General features: G+C 42.2%; 1 protein-coding gene across 3 annotated transcripts; it reads left to right on the forward strand.

Annotated features, from left to right (window-relative positions):
- Positions 1-1,555: 1,555 nt before the first annotated feature.
- On the forward strand, positions 1,556-17,390 carry mapk8a (mitogen-activated protein kinase 8a). Of its 3 annotated transcripts, none has more exons than XM_061837053.1 (12): positions 1,556-1,763; positions 5,178-5,344; positions 5,730-5,859; positions 6,180-6,238; positions 6,339-6,477; positions 8,794-8,959; positions 9,101-9,172; positions 12,028-12,210; positions 12,316-12,440; positions 12,529-12,592; positions 13,944-14,021; positions 15,662-17,390. In XM_061837053.1, the coding sequence occupies exons 2-12, from the start codon at positions 5,223-5,225 to the stop codon at positions 15,844-15,846; spliced, it is 1,323 nt and encodes a 440-aa protein (XP_061693037.1). In that variant the 5' UTR covers positions 1,556-1,763; positions 5,178-5,222; the 3' UTR covers positions 15,847-17,390. The 3 variants fall into 3 exon arrangements, with proteins under 3 accessions (XP_061693037.1, XP_061693036.1, XP_061693035.1); XM_061837052.1 differs by lacking the exon at positions 9,101-9,172 and adding an exon at positions 10,407-10,478; XM_061837051.1 differs by lacking the exon at positions 9,101-9,172 and adding an exon at positions 10,407-10,478 and having other exon boundaries at positions 1,631-1,763; positions 15,657-15,820.
- The last annotated feature ends 786 nt before the right edge of the window (positions 17,391-18,176 follow it).

Consider the following 18,176-nt stretch of genomic DNA (forward strand, 5'->3'; position numbering starts at 1 on the left):
AATGCTTGTTTTTATGTATTATATCTACCTTGACATTCGCTCACCCAAAAGTCAACTGGGAAAGGCTCCGGCGATCCAAATGAGGATAAGTAGTTTGGAAAGTAGATGCAATTGGAATTATAAAGGTTGTAAGGTTCCTATAGTCACAGGATGAAAAAAACCTCTGTCACTGTTGGTGCCACGTGGCATCAAGACTGACTGAAAATAGAAGAAGAAATAGTAGAAGCTAGACTTTTTTCTTAAGGTACCTACCTATGTTGGAAACAATTAACAGTTCATTCTCTGTTTCAACCTGTGAGCGGGTCAGCGAGGACAAAAAACAAAAAACACTCATATCACCCCCGACACCGCAGGATAAACGCTTTGGATAATCTTTTAGAGAGGTCTAACAATCGGATGTTTGTTGATTTTTGATCAGCGGTAATAGTAACGGGCTTCTACTCGTATAGCGCTTTTCTACCGTCAAGGTACTCAGAGCACTTTAGCGCTCTCGGCTCAGTCACCTTCTGGTGGCATAGCATCAGGAGCAACTGGGGGGGGGGGGGGGTTAAGTATTTTGCTTTAGGACCACAGGGACTCAGCCTTGAACCCACAACTTTCGGGTTGGGAGACGGCCACCGTGTCATTCTGATACACTCTGGTTGTACACTGCTACCAACTAAATGTGGTGACATGAATACACCTGACAGTGTCAATTAAAAAATAATATCTTTGTAAGTACAGATTTTTATACAAAGCTTGTATTCCCTTGATTAGATGCAGTGTAGATGCCCCTTTAGTAGTACGTGTTACTTGTGATGCATTTTTACCTTGTGGAGACAAATCTAGTTCTTGGCATTCAATCAAATGTGAAAAACAAGAGATACACAAAAAGAGTGTACTGTATTTCAGATGTATTGAATGTATCGGTGACCTTGCACAAAAGTGTGTTTGTGTGTGCGTATGTGCGCAAATGGTCAGCAGTCTTTCTGTTTGTACCGAATTACTTTTGCAGTATGGACACTTTATGCTTATGGGTGGAAATCATGCATGCCCAATAGATTTTAGTTTAGCACAGCAAAGAACATAATGCAATTTCCATTAAACGTTGTTGTTACATTTTCTGACACAGGTAAGCATTACCACTGAATTTGTAAAGCAATCGTTGTGTGTGTGGGGGAGCATTCTTACATTGAATCTCATTACATTATGCAGGGGTGTCGAATTTTATAACAGCGTCTAATGAATTGATGGTTAATATGCATTTAGTACTACTGTTTTACATTTAGGGAGCAGTACACAGCAAAGTGTGTTTTGTATGACAAATGATAGATAGATAGATAGATAGATAGATAGATAGATAGATAGATAGATATAGATAGATAGATAGATAGATAGATAGATAGAAGATAGATAGATAGATATAGATAGATAGATAGATAGATAGATAGATAGATAGATAGATAGATAGATAGATAGATAGATAGATAGGCGGAAGGAAGAGCTGATGGAGGTGGGTGTGTCTCTGGAGTCGTGACGTATGGTGTCGGGTGCATGCGCAGTGTGTCACCCCCGCCCCCCCACTGCTGCTCGGCCTGTCACTAGCAGCAGACGGATGGCAACGTAGGCAAGCGGCTCGGGTGAGGTCATGTGTTTTTAAGGCGCCCAGCGGATTCAGTCCGTGTTCACCGGCGGCCAGCACGCACAGCACAGCCCGCTGCTCCGGAAAGATCCAGCGGCTCATTGCAGCGCGGGGGATCCACGTTAGCGCTCACAGGATCGAGGTAAGACCGGGATCCAAGACCCCCCCTCTCTCCGGCTCCCGCTCCTTCCTCGGACGTGCTTATTGTTTGGCTGTGGGGGGAGGGTCGTATGTCATTTTGATTTTACGTGTTCAGCCGCTGTTGTACGACGTCCAGATCCTCGCCTGTTCTCATTTTTAAAGGGGTTTCTTTCTTTTTAACCAATTCCCGTGCACGCTGCATTCGCTCCCGTGAAGTATCGCCCGTCAAACAGGCAGGCCCATTTGTATGCCGACATGGGAGTCTTTACGTGGGCTAGCATGTCTTCCTGTGCCCGGTCTTGCGTTCTTATGCGTGCTCATGCATGGCTCCTGTTGTCCCGCTGCGGTTTGCCTGCAGCCTCCTGTGAGGAGCTGCCGTTGGGGGTGGGGGCGGTCATGTGGCCAAGGTTAACGCTCTCTCTCTCTCTCTCTCTCTCTCTCTCTCTCTCTCTCTCTCTCTCTCTCGCTCTCTCTCTCACCCCCTTCATCCTGGTGATGAAGAGGAGGCCGTTCGTTCTCCTCATTCATCTTAATGCGGATGGATGGTATTATATGTGGCTTAGCGTTACAGTATTCTTTCATTTTGAATCATAAAAAGTCTTGCACGACCTTTTTTTTTCTAAAAAAAAAAAAACATTTACCACAAACAGTGTATCATGCCATTAATATCTAGTGTATGTCAAGTCATAATCACTGGAGTGGGTGTCCCAAAAGGCTGAAAATGCACCTTTTCGAGACAAAGTTGGCTCACATTTTTATTGAATTAGAATATTAACAACTGACATCTTCAGTGTGATTTCCATTTTTTTAGGCAAAGGCTGATGCAAACTTTTTTCATTAACTCCTCATTACCGTCAATTATCCGGATTTTCGGGACTCCCTGTACAGTAGTACACTGCAGTGGTGTCAAACTACAGCGACAGCATAGTTTCCCTCAGAGGGCCGTTATAAATGTGAGAACCATCATATATGTACTGAATATTCACCCCATCGTACACAATTTCCCCAGCAGCCAATTGTCATAGCCAATATATTTTGTTAACCACAACGTGAATTTGAACTTCAAAGTCATTTAAACAGTCAAGTATACAGTTATAGTTTTAACAAATGAGATCCAGAAGTGGCCAAAATGATCTTGGATTCAAGTATGTTGTCATGGACTTCTCGTGAAGTACAATGTGGTCATCTACATATTCTAGTTACTTTCTAAAAGGCAGTAAGTAGGTACAAGTTCTTGTCCATTAGGGATTGGAAACTCTCTTGTAGCCTTAGCCATTTTAAAAATTCCTCTGCTTCTTATAAGTATATTTTAGTTGAATATTTCGGGGATTTTTCCTTGTTACATTATAAGAATTGCTTGGCGGGAGGGATCAGATGCCAATGATGGTCTGCCAAGCATGTGTGTGAAAACCCCCACTGTCGCATCACAATTCGTCCTGTGAGCAGAGGTCATTATTCTAATGATTACAGGCGGATGCATGTAGCAGGAAGTGCGTTCCAGGAAGCAAGCCAGGCCCGTGCATTTAATATATGTCCCACTGCAAAGACGTCCACGGAGTCGAGCTCACTTGGCTGCTGCCCTGTTGAGTTCATTTAAATGTGTTAGATCGATAGATACATTGCAGTTGTATGTACAAATGAGGATTCGTATCAAGAGAAGCATCGAGGTTAGTCTACTGCTACTGCCTCCCTACACTAACCTGACTTTCAGTCAGTGTGACGGATTGCCCGTTATTCAAAACGACGATAAATGACCTCGGTCGTAATAGTTGTAGTAGCGCAGGCTCCTCTTCCATTGCGGTGCTGCACTGCTGCATAATTGTTGTCTTGTGTTACACAAGAGTGTCTATTTTCATGTGATGAGCGAGGCGGATGCTGCAGACGTCTTGGTGACGTTGGGCGAACAGACGGAGACGGCTGAGTCATTTTTCTCTGGCAATTATTCGCCTCATATGGACTGTGTGTCGGCGAGAGTGGAGAAGTGGCAAGGAGGCAAGGGGGGGGGCGTTCTTAGATAGACTACAGGGTTCCCACAAGTGTTGGAATTTGGCATTTTTGATGTCAAGGAAGTACTTGGATTTTGGATATAACCAAAAGCAATCTGACTTACTTACTGTAATAGTTCTCTTTTTCAAGGGAGAAACAAACAAACAACAAAAGCATAAACGTGCATAAATGCAAGTTCAACGGAATGTCACATTTTAAACAATGCGTTCTGGTTGACCTCCAGTGTGTGTTTCATAATTCATAATTTTCCCACAGGGATTAATGATAGTTGTAAATATTTAATATGTTCCTGGGTTAAACTGACGTCATCATAAACCCTTTATTAATTGCACTAGCAATGTATTAATAATTCATTAACCAGAATGTCATGGGTTTTGGCTGTTGTCAATGGTGGCAGGGCTTCCTATGCACACACCGAATGTATAAATGTGAAATCCTTACACCCTGGACCTTATTTTTTCCATATTTTGTTGTAGCACAAGCAGTATTTTCACTTCTGTGTTTCTTTGTGCCGTTCATACTCGTGTGTATTTCCTGCAGGTTGGTCATTTTTGTCTTCTTCCTTATTTGTGTCATATGTGTGTAAAAGTTCATTAAAATGTAGCTAAGCCATGTTTAGTAGACAGATTTTTATCTATCTATCTATCTATCTACTATCTATCTATCTATCTATCTATCTATCTATATCTATCTATCTATCTATATCTATCTATCTATCTATCTATCTATCTATCTATCTATCTGTCTATCTATCTATCTATCTATCTATCTATCTATCTATCTATCTGTCTGTCTGTCTATCTATCTATCTATCTATCTATCTCTATCTATCTATCTGTCTGTCTGTCGTCTGTCTGTCTGTCTGTGTCTGTCTGTCTGTCTGTCTGTCTGTCTGTCTGTCTGTCTGTCTGTCTGTCTGTCTGTCTGTGTCTGTCTGTCTGTCTCTGTCTATCTATCTATCTATCTATCTATCTATATCTATCTATCTATCTATCTATCTATCTATCTAATCAATCCATTTTAATAGTTGTTGCAAACTTTGCCTTGTCCCATCAGGGGACCCCAAAAACTAATACATGCATGCTGATTTGAGGCTCACCATGCTGAGGTCAAGCTTTATATCCAAACTGGCAGTTCGATGAATTTTGTGCTAAAAGAGGCACTGAGCTGAGTTGTACGAGTGACGTTTGGTGTGATGGATCTGACCCCGCGGCGTTTTGCCCTTCGGCCGTCACTGTCGATGATATCAAGACTTTCATTTTACCGGGTTTGCTGACCGGCCAAGGCATAAATGCTGCGCTCGACTCCCGTTTGTTATGCCGCAAGCTTTGCTTCAAAACTGCTTCCTTTGCTCCACAGAGTGTCATTTCTTTCCTTTCTGTACTTAATTTGTCTCATGTGCCCGCAGAGGACATTTTTGGATGCACAGAGAGCAGTGATTGAAGATTTCACCATGAATAAAAATAAGAAAGAGAAGGAGTTCTACAGCCTCGACGTCGGAGACTCGACATTCACGGTCTTAAAGCGCTACCAGAACTTGAGACCGATTGGATCCGGAGCACAGGGAATTGTGTGGTGAGTGTTTTTTTTCAAGTCTCAATTAGTTTGCGTTATACAAAAAGAACCACCTGATATAGATTACGGAAATTGCTTTACTTCCACCATCCACGCTTTGGCACTCCTCCTCCTCCTCCATCCATCCATCCATCCATCCATCCATCCATCCATCCATCCATCCATCCATCCATCCATCCATCCATCCATCCATCCATCCATCCATTCATCCAGTTTCTGTATTATGTTCTCGGGACAACATTCTTCCATGACATAAAAATCATTTCACAAAAACAATTGTTTAATAACGCTAATCCTGATGTAGACTTGATTTTAAGACTATTCTGTTCCCGTATTATAACAGAAGTGACTTAAGTTCTTTCTGTGTGTCCTCGTTGTTCTTTAGCTCTGCTTATGATCAAGTCCTTGAGAAAAATGTGGCTATCAAAAAGCTGAGCCGACCTTTTCAGAACCAGACGCATGCCAAGAGGGCGTTCAGAGAGCTCGTCCTCATGAAATGTGTCAATCACAAAAATGTACGTATGCAAATGGATTTATGACGTGTCCTCCTGCCATTTATTCGTGATAATTGCCACTTAGTGCTTTAGAAACGGGTAAAAACAAGCCACAAAATGAAAGCCAACGGTACACTTGATGCATGATTTGATGAATAATAAATGTGATAAAATCCAGGATACATAAGGGTGAAAATTAGCTGGAATAGTTGAAGTTGCAATAATTCATTGTGTTGTGCGGGGGTCTGTACAATTTTTCTATCCTTGAGACAAGACAGGATCAAATGTAATTTATTGTGAATTCAAATTTCTATAGTAATTCTTGTCTTTCCCACTCACAGATCATCGGCTTATTAAATGTTTTCACACCCCAAAAATCATTAGAAGAGTTTCAAGATGTGTAAGTGGCTCATTTTCTTTTTTTTTATTCAGCACATTTGTGCAATTTAGCAAAGCATCGCAATTTAATGTACCTCTTGATTCATTTCATCCCTTTTCAGCTACTTGGTCATGGAGCTGATGGATGCCAACCTGTGCCAGGTCATTCAGATGGAACTGGATCACGAGAGGCTTTCTTATCTGCTCTATCAAATGCTGTGCGGCATCAAACACCTCCACGCCGCTGGCATCATTCACAGGGTAAATGTCGACCGATCAGAACGCTGAGAGCGCTTTTCAGAGTGCACACAGCAAAGCCGTTGACAACCCAATTCATTGTGCCTGCTGCGGTGCACCGATGGGACGCCGTATGGTGCCGCCTGCTGGTCCAGGGAGCATGTTTTGCCCGAAGCTCATCTCCTTTCTCTCCTCCTCCTTCTCATTAAAAGTAAAACCAAGGCTTTTCTTTATAAAGGTGTCAAATCCAAATTGCCAAACTGCAGCCTCCTTCACATCTGAACAATTGGGATGAGGCACTGGGTCACTTCCTGTTTGCTTCCTGAGCAACCAGGGACAAATATGGCATGGCTGTGCTTTACCCTTTGGTGAACGCTGCGCAAAAGGGTCTTAAGTATAGTGTAGGTCTCTAAATCTAATGTGCTGATGGGGTTAAAATGAGGATCAATTGCTTTTCACATGGTAAAAATCCCAAGCGAGCCCAAAAGCGTTTCCTCACTCTTATTGGTCATTGCCAACAAAATAAGCAGCTAGAATGATGTTGATAAAAAGGGAAAAAAAATAATTTCATTAATTTAAGTATAAGTACTTATTGCTAAGAAAATGAGTGTATAACACCTCTGTTCTTTCAACCTTTGTGAGGTAATAGAGCAGAAATGATTTGATGTTAGCTGTGCCAGTTGGCTAATTATCTGGCTCGGTAGCAAAGTTGGTGTTTCTTTTACCAATTTTTTACATGATAATGCTTCTACCTGGTTGAAAATGTTTGTTTTAAGACAGAATTATTGTTGTAATCCTTAATCTGTTAAGCAGTGATGGGTGGTGCTCATAGAAATATGTTATTGAATTGGAAATATTGCCTTCCAAGCAGCCACTCTTCGTAGACATGTTTTGCCTGATCTCCTTGACCGAGATAAAAAAAAAAATCTCAAAAGACCTGTTTTTTTCTGACAGGAGAATGAATCTTGGGGTTCACACAGTCAGGAAGGGTGCAACAATGCGGAATCGTGGGGGGGCGTGAATTGCCAATACTTGCCAAAGCTTGGTACAATAGAAGCTGCGCAGTGTGAGCGTGCCCTTGAATCCAAGGCAATACTTGACAGATGCAGCTGGCCCATTTTTAGATGAATGGCCTCCTGTTGCTCTCCTCCTGGGTGATTCATTTTTTTCCATGCTGGCATTTTTTTCTCATAAATTCAATGTCATTCATAAGACGGATTCACGTGAGCTAAGATCTTTACCAGATCGTGCTTTTTTTCCCATTTCTAGTAAGCCCTTGCTATTTGGAAAGGGACCGAGCCTTGCCACCACCAGCAAAGAACAGCAATTTTTTGACCCCCCCCAACCCCAAAATATTTTTCATTGTCCGTAGCCATAGTTTAAACATATATACCACGAACCCTGATCCCATAAAGACTTAACTATCATTTCAAACGCAATCTATAATGCTACCCTTAAAAATCGATGGCTATTGTAGTTTACAGTCAGTGTGCATGTACATGCATGTGGCAAACTCTCTCAGCAACTTCCACTGACAACCCAGGCTAAACTTAGCTCCTTCCCGACATAGAGAGCTTATTTCTTAGGTGAGCTGGATCACATCACCATACCACCTTGGAGCGATTACTCATCTAAATAACTTTCTTATATAGAGAGGGCTTGGGTAGCATCTAGTGACATCTTAGCACGTTTCAGAAAGAGGACAAAACCAATTATGAGTTTCCTACGGCAAGCTAAGTGTTGCCTACAAATTTGGGTTATGACCACACCCCCACTTACATCGTGATTGTGTACAACCATCCATCTGACCTTGTTGAACAATAGTTATAGCACGTACATACCGTGTGTATATGTATGGTCTTTTGTAGTGTTGTGAGCCCTTGAGTACTGTAATTTCAATCCTCTCTATGTGTCACGCATATTGAAGAATTGACAATAAAAGCACCTTGAATTATACACTGTATACTGAAATAACAGTCACCTTGGGTCCATGAACTCACAAACATACTGCAGTATGAAATATGAGCCTGTTATGCTGAAAACAAAGCTATTATTCTGTTGGATGAATGGCAACAGTTTAATTCTATCTTCTGCAATCTAGTGGAAGAGTACTTCATTGTTTTACCTTTCACTATAAATGAAAAAATGAGCAAAAATGCATTATTTCAAGTAAATATTACATTTCAGACCAATTATGTTAAATTGGATAATAGTGGTTGGGAATCACTGCTATACGTACGTAGTATAAAAGCACTAGAAGATGCCAGCAGGTGGTTTACTACAACTGTCGTTCTTCTGATTGTCTCTCGTTGTTGACTAACTGTCGGTCGCTCCCTGTAGGATCTCAAGCCCAGCAACATTGTGGTCAAGTCAGACTGCACACTGAAGATTTTGGATTTCGGGCTGGCTCGAACAGCCGCAACGGGCCTCCTCATGACGCCTTATGTGGTGACGCGTTACTACAGAGCACCCGAAGTCATCTTAGGCATGGGCTACCAAGCCAACGGTATGTCTACTGGCCTCGGCCCCAGTTAGTTCTAGTGTGTCCCATAGAAGTTGAAATGTGCCCCGAGCTCACTAACCAGCATCAGTCTAATGTGTTGCCGTTTGTTCCTCTCACCTCTTTACTGGATATGTTAACCACTAGTGGACATTTGGTCTGTGGGCTGTATACTGGCTGAAATGGTTCGCCATAAAATCCTTTTCCCAGGACGGGATTGTATCCTTGTGGCTTTCTATTTGTCTCTTCACACAACTCTTCTCATCATTCTTTGTCAAGTGTTTTAACTCATGTACTTTTTTCACGTCAACACTAACACTGAAAAATCTATAACCAATATTAAATTCCTTTAATATGCTTGTTCTTTGTCTGCAAAGATCGTAATTCTTGCCTGGCAATTTCTCTGAAAGAGAATTTCACTTGCTTCAAGTATTTTTCCCCTAACCCTGAAATTTTTTTAAAATTGTGGTCCCAAACCTTAGACAACTCACCATAACGCACAAGTGATTTTAGGACCTTCTTTTTCTTTTCGGTCGTAAGCTTGTGTTCTGGCTCGTCAGGTCTTTGTTTTGTTCATAAATGCTTCATTTGGAAGAACGACTCTTTTCAGTTAATGTAATGAACTAAATTCGTTTGCGTAATGATTCATTCTTTTCGATTCTCCGCCACCCGGAGCGAGTCAGCTGGGAGGGTAAATGGAATTGCGACAGCTATCTGTGCAGTCTTGACTCAATTGCTGCGTGCAGCAATTGCAGTGAACATCCGGTCAACTACTAGGGAAAAATTCATTGTGTGTTTTTGACATACTTACCAAATAAAGATGATTCAGATTTCTCAAAATGAAATATATTTTACATGCAACAACGTAGTGCTAAGTAAATTATACAAGTTGGTCATTCCTTCCGTGCAGCCCCTAACAAACACCTTATGGGCTGGTGCTGGTCCACGGACCAGCTATTGGGGGCCCCTGATATAAGGTATTATAACTTATTAAGATTCCATCCCATTTTCCAAGCTGCTTATCCTCAAGAGTCGTGAGAGGGCTGGAGCCTATCCCAGCTAACTTTGGACAAAAGGCAAACTACACCCTGAACTGGTCGCCAGTCAGTCGCAGGGCAGATAACAAAACCGTCACTGAACGGGAATCGCTCGCACACTGCCCGCATCAAAGTCAGGCGTGTGTACCACTACACCATCATCAACCTCTCCATTTAGTTATATTGATTCAAATTTTCTTCATTTTATTACTTCTCCCCTTGTCTAAGCATAGGTTTTGCTGCATAATAGTTGATTTCTGTTGTCTAACACGTCCTCCATGTTCTGCACGGCTGTCATTACTGCACACCATTGTCAAAGTCTTCATTCATCTCATTTGCTTATATTTTCAAGTTTTATTCATTTAACGTCACTCCTTTGTTTGCATGTCCTCCCCCTGTATCATGTCCACCCGCAGTGGATGTGTGGTCAGTGGGCTGCATCGTGGCCGAGATGATCAGGGGAAGTGTTTTGTTCCCCGGCACTGATCGTATCCTTCCCCCATCATTTTTGCTCCACTGCGTCATCGCTTCATTCAGCGTGAGCAGATCCGACACCATTCCGTCCAACTTGCCTTGACAACCTTTCCACCCTTTGCCATCCACATCTACATTTTTACTCTGACTGTCCCTCGTTCCAAATTACATTGTCATACTACAATAGGAGGCAATGTTACTGTAGCAGTATATTTCGATTGATGTCCAGCGTAGTGCTTTTTAAAACAAAGTAAATGGGATTCCTATGGAGAAATGCTGCAACACGGGAAGAGAAAGAGTTGAGTAGCTGCCCAGATCATAAACCTGGATGCTCACAACATTGTGGAGTTGTGCCATGAGCCATTTATTTAGTCGTCGCCTCCATCATCCGCTTAACTTAACACATTCCTATTCAGAATACAGCATTTAGAAACTATTGAAGACTGTGCTGATATTTCAGTTCTTAAATTCTGTTATCCACACACACTCGCATTTAATTGTAAAACTTGAAACTAAAGTAGTACCGTAATTCCCGGCCTACTGAGCGCACCTGGTTACAAGCCTTACTGAGTACATTTGTAAAGGAAATACCATTTGGTACATATGTACGCCGTAGCTGTGTAAAAGCCGCAAGTGCCCAAATTGAAACCCGCATTGAAACACGAGATATTTACAAAGAAAGACGGCAAACAGGAAGAGTTTAATGCTAGTGCTAACACTAACAGGGCCGGTTAAAATAAAACGTACTGGTAAATATCACTGAGACACGCCAGGAACACAGCAGCAACACGCTAGTGCAGCGCTAACAGGGCCGGTAAAAGTCACTTCCTCGGCACCTATATTCCACCTGTCTCATTCTTACCTTTCCCTTGACCACCCCCTTGCGTCCAATGGGAAAAAAATGCACAAATTAGCCGCATCACCGCATAAACCGCAGGGTTGAAAGCGTGTGATAAAAGTCGCTGCTTGTAGGCCGGAAATTACGGTAGTTTGGTTTTATGTGCTAGTAGTCCACATGAATGCTGTTGCTAAAGCCATTGCTGACCAAAACAGGAGCACCTAAGCAGCTAAACCTTTGACCTCAACTGTCTCTCAGATTAATTCAATTCTGGAGACTCACCGCGTGCTGTAAACAAATTCCCTGTTCAGGATTAGAGATGATTACGTAATGAGGAGAGTCCGTCTTTAACCCAGATTGTTTTTTTACCAGAGTCTGCTGCAAACACCTCACATGTTTATGTTTCAGAGCTCATTTGTTCCGGCCAATCTGCCTTGTTTGTTGCCATTCCTCAAAAAGTATTTTTTTTCTTTTTTACTTTCCGCTCAGGCTTGACTTGACATAAATTGTAATGATGCACATCAGTAATACTATTTAATATAATTCCCACCAGAAAAATCTACAAATGTAATGCACAAGTAAGGCTACAGCCCTAAATGAGCCTCCCCCATCTGGAGTGGAATAAATATTACAGCCCAAACATAATATTTGAGTAAATATGATGTGTGTGCGGCAGTGCGATGAATTTGTACGTAGCTCTTTTTTCCTTAATGCAACCACGTCAGACATTGACCAGTGGAACAAAGTCATTGAGCAGCTGGGCACTCCATCTCAGGACTTCCTCATGAAACTGAACCAGTCGGTAAGAACGTATGTGGAAAACAGGCCACGCTACGCTGGCTACACCTTTGAGAAACTCTTCCCGGATGTTCTCTTCCCTGCTGATTCCGATCACAACAAACTGAAAGGTACTGCTTTTTTCTTTCGACTGCCATCAGCGCATCGGTGGTTTTTTATCAAAGCAAAAATCTGCACGTTCATGTGATCAATAGTATTTTGTTTCTTCCCCCCAGCGAGCCAGGCGAGAGACCTCTTATCCAAGATGTTAGTGATCGATGCCTCCAAACGCATATCTGTCGATGAGGCCCTGCAGCACCCCTACATCAACGTTTGGTACGACCCGGCTGAAGTGGAAGCGGTGTGTATTACTGCACAGCACCCATTTGTTATATTGTTTTTAATTTTTGGATTATTCGTTTTGAGCCCATTTTATTTTTCCGCCTCAGCCACCCCCCAAAGTCCTCGACAAACAGTTGGATGAGAGGGAGCACACAGTTGAAGAGTGGAAAGGTCAGATATCACCTTTTCAAAACTCTTTCCACCGCTGTCAGGTTCAGGCAGAACCGTGTGATAAATGATTTCAATAGATCATTTCTGAAGCGGGCATGTTGATCACTACGCGGTGGACTCTCCAAAGTCAAACACAAACCATCCCATCATGCTGGTTATTTTATTTCCAAACTATTTTTCCCATAGGAAATAATGTCAAGTCTATTCATTTACTGCTCGAAAGTACTGTCGCCACCATAAAAACTTTATAAACTGAAAATAATATAGATGTGTTCGCAACTGTAAAATAATTACATACTGGCATGTCAAATCAAACTTAAATAGGGTATATTATATCGTAATTCCAGCCTGCAAAGCGCTAGCCTTACAAGCCTCACCGAGTACATTTGTAAAGGAAATACCATTTGGTACATACATACGCCGCAGCTGTGTAAAAGTCACGAGTGTCCACATTGAAACCCGCATTGAAACACGAGATATTTACAAAGAAAGACAGTACACAGAAAGAGTTTAACGCTAGTGCAGTGCTAGCGTAGTGCTATTGCTAATGCTAGCGCCGTGCTAAAGCTAGTGCTAACAGGTCTGATTAAAATCAAACTTACTGGTAAATATCACTGAGACACGGCAGTAACACAGTAGCAACACACTAGCGCTGCGCTAATGTTAGCGCAGTGCTAACAGGGCCGGTAAAAATCACTTCCTCGGCACATATATTCTGCCGGTCTCATTCTTACCTTTTCTGCTCGAGTGCCCCCTCGCGGCCGTTAGAAAAAACGCACAAATTAGCCGCATCGCCGCATAAACCGCAGGGTTGAAAGCGTGTGAAAAAAGTTGCAGCTTGTAGGCCGGAAATTACGGTATTAGTCCCCCTTTGTCAGTGCCTGACAGACATAACAGACCAGCCCAATAGTTTTTGGGCAAGCTTCTCTGGTCAGTAATTGGTGGGCCAGTCATTAGACATTAAGTTTCAGCTATATTCTACATTTTGGTTGAAGTCCAAATCGGGTCACTGTGCTCTGTTTACCAGTGTCTTAGCATAAATGGGCTTGAATATTTTTTGTGTCCTCTGTGGGGTGGGGGGTGGGGGGGCGGGGGTGAGTTACTGCGGGGGACTTATCGCTTTTCTTTTGAGCGTCCAAGATGAGCTCATGTTGAACCCTACCAGGTGATAATGACCCCACACTCGTTTTAGAAGCGTCACTCCAGCACACGCCTCCGTCCAAATTAGAAACATGATGCTGTTTGGAGCGTGTAGAATGCAAGACACACCGGGGTGGATGGAAAGAGCGGCAGTGGTCCAGATGGTATCAAGTACTAATCAGTTCTTCCTCTCTGCTTGGCCCCTATGTAGGGCTGATCTATAAGGAAGTGAGTGACTGGGAGGAGTGGTCAAAAAATGGAGTGATCCGAGGACAGCCGTCTCCTCTAGGTGAGTCATCTTTATAACTTTAGGTCGAGAGATTCTATCAGTACAATGCGTTTTATCGTGGTGCTGTGCAATTTTCCATCAAATTTTTTATGTGTCTGAGCAAATGCCCCGAGCGGTCCCTTTGCTCACCGTGAGCGACATCGGACGTGCGCACTGTGGTCAGGCAGTGAAGTTACATGGCTTATTAAAAGAGTCAGCTTACAGCATTGACATTCCCACAGCTCACTTTTATTACGAACAATTTTATTTGCGTTTTTACAAATCTATAATGAGAATGCCAACAAACTTATGTTCTTTTAATTACATAAAAAAATCAATTGCTATCCAAACCAAGCCAACTATAAAGTATGAACTATAAATTTAAAAGCCTATATATATTTCATTTTTTAAACTCATAATTATGTCCCCCATCTGTTTTTCTTGGTATAAAACTGAATTATTATACAATATCTTGAGCAATGCACGCTGACATCTGAATGATACTGCCAAACAGTTTTATGGGGAACCTTATTTTGCTCCTTGTATTTTAAAAACAGAGCTAGCTTTTTGTGCACTCTATTGTCTGCTTTCATGCATGATGAGGTGGTACAAAGGTGGAATTCTAAGATTACACAGCGTCTCATCCTGCAGTATTTGATAGACTGAATTAAAAAAATTCAAAGGCATAATTTTTGCCACGTCAACTTTCTGGTATGCTCAAGTACTTTGTCATGTGATTGTGAATTTGTTGAACTAACAGCAGAGATGCATTCATGTGGATGGCTAGTAGAACATTGTCAATTTGAATTTTAACTTTCTCTGGATTCGATTTGTTTACCAGTGTCCTTTCCTCTCAAATCTTTGCCGCTCTCCCCCAACAAAGTACCGTCATTTCCAGCATATAAGCCGCAACTTTTTTCACACGCTTTCAACCCTGTGGTTTATGCGGTGATGGGGATAGTTTGTGCATTTTTTTCTAACAGGCGCAAGGGGGCACTCGAGCGGAAAAGGTAAGAATGAGACAAGTGGAATATATGTGCCAAGGAAGTGACTTTTACCGGTCCAGCCCTGTTAGCCCTGCACTAGTGTGTTACAGCTGTGTCTCAGTGATTTTTACTGGTAGTTTTTTTTTAAACCGGCCCTGATAGCGCGGTGGCGCTAGCGTTAGCGTTAACCTCTCTGTGTACCGTTTTTCTTTGTAAATATCTCGTTTTTCAATGTCGGTTTCAATGTGGGCACTTGGGGCTTTTACACAACTGCGTTGTATGTATGTGCCAAATGGTATTTCCTTTACAAATGTACTGGGTGAGTCTTATAACCATAAACCGCAGGGTTGAAAGTGTGTGAAAAAACTCGCGGCTTGGAGGCCAGAAATTACGGTACATGGTTGTATGTTATACTTTCAGTTCAGTTTGGATTTTTACTTTTTGTACGCAACGCAGAAAGTCTGCGCACTGAGACCACAGCGGTTGCGCACAGCTTGGAGGGAGCAGTGGTGCTGAGGTTTCTTTGAGTTACGGGCGCGATCATAGAACAAATGAAACTCATAAGTCAAGGGAGTGCTATAATGTGTAACTTGGACGTGCAGTAACTGTGGTCCAGTGGTGGCAGCATCTCCGCTCCGATGAAACCTACGCGTTGACGTGTTTTTCGCAGCACAGGTGCAGCAGTGATCGACAGCCCCCCTCAGCCTTCCTCCTCCTCATCTTCCTCCTCGTCAGCCAACGATGTGTCATCCATGTCCACAGAGCCCACTGACCCGAGCAGCGACCCCACGGTGACCTCGGAAACAGGCAGCAGTCTGGATAGCCACACCTCTCTCGGGGCTCTGGCGTGTTGCAGATAACACTACACAACACAACACACACATTTATTCAAGCATAACCTTTCATCAGTGCACCTTAAGCAGTGTTTGAGATGAGAAGGTTTCGAGGCCAATGGAAGTTCTCACTTTAGTTTGTAGAGCTGCGATTTCAATGTACAGTTTGTTGTTATTGCCCGATACTACTGTAAAGGATTGTGGTTTTAAATTGTACCATTATTATTGTATTTTTGCTGAGGAGAATAGAGAGTATGTTTTGACGTGAACGCTATGTTTGTAACGAAAGGGAGGCGTTGGAAATTCAGCATTCGGTTTTTTTTTTTTAGCTCCGGCGAGACAGTGGGAAGGCTCACAGCTAGCACAGCACTGTTATTTTTTTAATATATTTTTGAAATGCTGATGTGGCATTTTGTATTGTTTTTTGGGGGTGGGGCGGGGCCGGGGGGAGACATTTGAATGAATCCGCTGTTAACGGTTAAAGGACTTTTTTTTCCAATGTGGATATTAATGCACACTTGCTTCGATTCAGCTGTTCTAATTCTGTAGTTTTTCTTCTCCATCGCATTGATTTTCAGTTTTTACTGCAACCAACATACTGTACATCTAACATGTTTGCTTATTTAGCTGTAATTTCACGACTCAAGAACAGGGTGAATGTAATTCCAATACAGGCCAAACTCACTGGCCCCAAAATTAGTATTATCATGAATTTTGTGCATTTTTTTGTGGGAGGGACATTGTTCGTAGATGTCTGGTATTTAATATATATTATTTAAGTGCCCTTACTTAGTTCACTGATTTTTGAAGTCCTCTCTGTGGCAGAGTTGCGTTCTACCTCTCACACACGTACAGTACGTACGCAAACACGTTTTGGAGGCTCCAGTATGCATATCACACAAACAAAACATTGAGGGAAGATTTACTTTTGTCCTGTATATATTATTTATTTATTTATTCCAAGTGCAAATGCATTTGTTGTATGTAATGTACATGTAGCTCAGAAGTACTGTTTCGAATTCATTTTTTTTTTCCTGTACGTCATTGCATTGTTTTCTGTGCAATACGATGCGGTAGATTTAGCGTAGTTAGCAGGGATGTCCATGATGTAGATGTGTGTATGGGAGTTAGCAAGCAAGTCGTTTTCAGACCTCCGCAGTCGTTCCCTTGAGATGTGTTTGATGACTCAAGGTTCTGAGTGTGTCCCGTCTTTACAATGATCATTTTTGGGCACTCCAAGCAGTAATCCCACTTCCTCCCAGAATGCACTTGGAGATTGTCATGCATGTCCTTGCACTTTCTGGGGCATATTAAATGACTGTTGTGGCTGCCTCTTTTAGTTTGTAAACCCCCCCTCTCTAACAAGTATAGAGTAGTCTTCACACATTTGATTAAGTGCAGGAACAAGAAAGTCATTCAGCGTTACTGGGATGATGTGTCGGGACACATCTGATGCGTTGTAAAGCAACCGGCGCTAAAATTTTGAACAGGTGAATTTTTTTTTAATGGACAACTGTATGGAGCTGTCACCATACAAAATACATTAAAAGAACAAAACTGTACACCTTCAACTCAAGCAAATAAAAGAGTTGAATTTGAAAAACTGTCTGGTTGTTTTTATTTTCATAGCTTAATAGAATACCCACTTAAATGGTTTTAAAGGGGTGCGGAAGCATACGCCCGTTTTGTGACGAAATTCATGAAATATGCTGAAAATGTGTGTAAAGACTTACAGTGAAGAAAATAATTATTTGAACACCCTCCTATATTGCAAGGTCTCCCACTTAGAAATCATGGACTGGTCTGAAATTTTCATCGTAGGTGCATGTCCACTGTCTCTCTCACAGTGGACATACGCCTACGATGAAAATTTCAGACCCCCTCCATGATTTCCAAGTGGGAGAACTTGCAATATAACAGGGTGTTGAAATACTTATTTTCTTCACTGTAGATCAGTATAGCGCAGAATTTTTTTTCACTGAATGTTCCTGTCTTTGTTGGCCTAGCTAAAACATCCCCATTGTGCTTTTCCAGCATTTCCGTCCCTCCACTAAATGAGGACAAAGTGACATAATTTCGTTTGTCTGTTCAATTGAGTTGTTGCTGTGATTAGATTCCATAACAAGACCCATTTTGTATGCAGTTAGCATGCTGCGGCTGGAATTTAGATGACATGTTTTGGGGGCCTATTTAGTGCCACTTTTATAGGGTGTGAATGGGCAGCATGTTGGTTTGGGTTTGTGTTTTGGGTATCCAGGCTGTGGCCCTCCTGTGTGTAGTTGTCAGTATGTACCTTGCGATTGGCTGGCGACCAGTCCATCGTGTACTCTGCCTATCACCCAAAGTCAGCTAAGATG

This window comes from Syngnathoides biaculeatus, chromosome 12 (genome assembly GCF_019802595.1).
Source record: "Syngnathoides biaculeatus isolate LvHL_M chromosome 12, ASM1980259v1, whole genome shotgun sequence".
In the NCBI taxonomy this organism is placed as follows: domain Eukaryota; kingdom Metazoa; phylum Chordata; class Actinopteri; order Syngnathiformes; family Syngnathidae; genus Syngnathoides; species Syngnathoides biaculeatus.

Bases quoted from the DNA above. Each gene is read 5' to 3' on its own strand.
- mapk8a (XM_061837053.1), top strand. From the start codon at position 5,223: ATGAATAAAAATAAGAAAGAGAAGGAGTTCTACAGCCTCGACGTCGGA. The intron at 5,860-6,179 runs GTACGTATGCAA...TCCCACTCACAG, and splicing joins AATGTGTCAATCACAAAAAT to ATCATCGGCTTATTAAATGT. The intron at 6,478-8,793 runs GTAAATGTCGAC...CGCTCCCTGTAG, and splicing joins CCGCTGGCATCATTCACAGG to GATCTCAAGCCCAGCAACAT.